Below are 3,192 nucleotides of genomic sequence, written 5' to 3' on the forward strand. Positions count from 1 at the left end.
TTGAGCTAGTTGTTGGCTGCTGGGCTGAACCACAGACGGGTCAATGGCCTGTGGGAATTGCTGGCTGCTGGCCTGGGCCACAGATTGGAAGTTGGCTTGTGCTCGTTGGCTACTGGGCTGTGCCACAGACATATAGCTGCTCTGCACTGGTTGCGGTCCACTGGACTGGGAAACAGATTGGCTGGCCTGAACTAGTTGCTGGCTGCTGGGCTGAACCACAGGCAGGTCAGTAGCTTGTGCTGGTTGGACACTGGGCTGAGCCACAGATGGGTAGCTGGCCTGTGCTAGATGGCTACTGGCCTGGGCCACAGACTGAAAGCTGGTTTGTGCCGGTTGTTCACTGCTAGGCTGGATGACCTGTGCTAGTTGCTGGCTGCTTGGTTGAGCTACTATTTCATAGCGAGTTTGTACTGGTTGCTGGCCACTGGATTGGGCTAATTGCTGGTGGGATGACGGACTCATAAGTGCATAGCTAGCCTGAGCTAGCTGAGGGCTGTTCAACTCACTGCTGTGTTGCACTATTTGGTAGCTAGGCAGTGACAGGGATTCATTTTTGGGGGGCAAAGTCTTGAAATAGCCAAAGCTTGCATCCTGAACTGGCCTGGAACCTGAAAAAAGCCTAGAACCAGTTTGCCAAAGTCGATCTCACTGAGGCTCAAGGGGCGCTCTATTTGACTGCCTTGCAGACTGGGAGCTGGCCTGTGCTAATTGTTGGCCACTGGTCTGGGTTAACTGTAGGGTGCTAGACTGGGCCATGGTTCCAGAGCTGGCTTGTGCCGATTGCTGACCGCTGGACTGGGAGATTGTCTGCACTAGCTGTTGACTGTCGGGCTCTGCCACAGAGTCATTGCTGGTCTGCAGAGGAATTTGGTAAATTAGCTGCTCTGGCTTAAGAACAGAATCACTACTTTGCTGCAATGGCATCAAGACCATGGAAGAACGGATAGTGTCAGAGCCTTGAACACTAACTGACCGACTTACACCATACCCTGACATGCCCATACCTGCTGCACTACCCACAAGACTACCACTTCCAACTGAAGCACGTCGAGAGTCCTGAAGCTGGCTTCTAGCATCTGAACCAGAACTTCCACTTGTCACTGGACCACCTGAAGAGCCAGTCTGAGAATGGTAGCTTCCAGAACCATAGCCTGCCTTAACTGCAGCACTATAAATTATATTCCTAGAACTCCGAGGCCTGATTGGTCCAGCAACATCTCCTGGGCCATACCTGGTGTAAAAACTTAGTAGTTTAACATCATCCTGCATGGGTCGAACATCTTTTGGGATATCAGGGTTATAATATCCAGGATTGCCTGCATTGCTGACAAAGCTATAGCCATCAACTGCAACATAAAAACAAGAGGCATCAAAGACAATGTTGACAAGGTTCAGTTACATAAAATTTTACTACATAAACTTACCAGTCCAAATGCTGTCATGAACACCAAGGCTTAAAAACACTGCCAAAGAAAAACTGTAAAACACTTGGTGTTAGGAACTGCAAAACCCCCCCTTAAAAAACAAAAACAAAAAACACCTTTAACTGGTTTTAATAAATCTTAGAAAAATTAACCAGCAAACCCATAAACTAAACATACCTTAAAAAGTGCATCGTAATAGTATCCATATGAAGCCAAAACTATCATCAACAACACTCAGTACAACAACTACGAAAAATAAAAACCTTTTACCCAACCATGTAGCTTTATTACTAATTTTTATAGTGCCTGCCTCTACCACTCACCAATCACAGTTTACTAGATTATTATCTCAGACCAATCAGTTGTCACGGCAACCTCTAATGGCTTATTATTAGTTTCAAGTGTCATAGTATGCCAATTTGGTTGGTGCCATTTTTTTATATTGTGTTTAAAAAAAAATGCATTCATTTAGTAATGCTGATCTCAAATGTTCTTCTTGCAATATTGGAGTGATGATTTGGAATGAAATATGATTTGTGTTGTGCGAATCAACAGATTCTCAAATGAAAAATAAAAAAAGTTTCAAGTGGCATAAGAACTAGATATTCTGCACGTCACTTAATTTAAATGTATCTTTATGGTGAACTGCATGCCAGCAATGGATCAGTTTAGCTCTGTTGTGTTGGAAATATATCCATCATGAGGAAATGCATGATAATAGAAAAAATCTTGCCGTATCATTCCTGTGAGCTTTCCTGTTGTGAAAGTTGTATTCAAAATAAGACCCTCTTCAGCTCATGCTACCATTTTATTCTGCTGAATGGATGTTTCCAACATGACGTTGTCAATACTGCTGCAGATTGGAGCTATCAATAGCTTTTTCCATTGGTGGGGTGTGTGTCAGCATTGTTTACACTGATGTACTGCTATTTCAGCATGTCTGACTCATTTTGTATTTATTCCCTGTGTAAATATTCTTGCTTTTTACAAGGTTAATAAACCCAAGGAATTTGTTCCGCCACTGTTAGAAGCGGAATATAGTATAACTTATTTAAAGCGGTTATGAACTGAGAAATCAAAATTCGCTTGATCGTTTGACATATAAGAGGTCATATAAAAACATCATGTAAGTTTCAGAAATCAAAACTTTCTCATTAGTCTAAAAACAGCTTATATTGAAGCCAATCTGCCAAAACGACAGCTTGTGGAATGTGCTGCTCTATGACATAATAGAGCGAGTAAACCCTGCCTCTGCAGAAGATCAACGCCTGCTTCTACATCACTGCCTGTTTAGCTCCGCCCACTGATTCACACACGTAGTAGTGATGAGAAACCGAGACTTTCTGAACCGTTTGAGGCTTTCATCAAATTGTGCCGAAAAACGGTTCATTACTCGAAGCTTTTTAACACAGTGCGCATTAGCGACATCTGGTGGTCAGACTCGGTTTCTCCAGCCTATCTAATGAAACATGCGGAGCAGAGGATGGTTTGAATTTTTTTTAAATCTGTGCCAACTCGTGTCATGCGTAGTCCGGTCAGTGGATTCACATATTGATCAATAATATAAAATATACAAGTGTGTGATTATAATTAATAAACTGACGTGAGTAGTAGCAAAAATATTTTGGGTGAGCTGTTCAGAGTCTCTGAGGCCCCAGCTAGAACATGAGAAAATGCAATAGAGGTGTGACGTGCATTCAGTTTCTGTCTGGTGTTGAGGTTATTCTAAACTATTCTACTGAATCCCAAATAAGTGTACACACACACA

General features: G+C 42.8%; 2 protein-coding genes across 3 annotated transcripts in view; one reads left to right on the forward strand and one right to left on the reverse strand.

The window, feature by feature from the left end:
- LOC107695083 (rho guanine nucleotide exchange factor 10-like protein) overlaps nucleotides 1–3,192 on the forward strand; it is a 124,216-nt gene that overhangs the window by 12,542 nt on the left and 108,482 nt on the right. The gene's annotated exons all lie outside the window — the stretch shown is intronic.
- On the reverse strand, nucleotides 565–1,695 carry LOC107695087 (uncharacterized). The gene is made up of 3 exons (XM_016494894.1): nucleotides 1,602–1,695; nucleotides 1,425–1,477; nucleotides 565–1,346 (listed from the first exon to the last, which is right to left on the reverse strand). The coding sequence occupies exons 1-3, from the start codon at nucleotides 1,628–1,630 to the stop codon at nucleotides 646–648; spliced, it is 783 nt and encodes a 260-aa protein (XP_016350380.1). The 5' UTR covers nucleotides 1,631–1,695; the 3' UTR covers nucleotides 565–645.

The sequence above is a fragment of the Sinocyclocheilus anshuiensis genome, unplaced genomic scaffold, assembly GCF_001515605.1.
Source record: "Sinocyclocheilus anshuiensis isolate Anshui unplaced genomic scaffold, SAMN03320099.WGS_v1.1 scaffold26, whole genome shotgun sequence".
Classification (NCBI taxonomy): Eukaryota; Metazoa; Chordata; class Actinopteri; order Cypriniformes; family Cyprinidae; genus Sinocyclocheilus; species Sinocyclocheilus anshuiensis.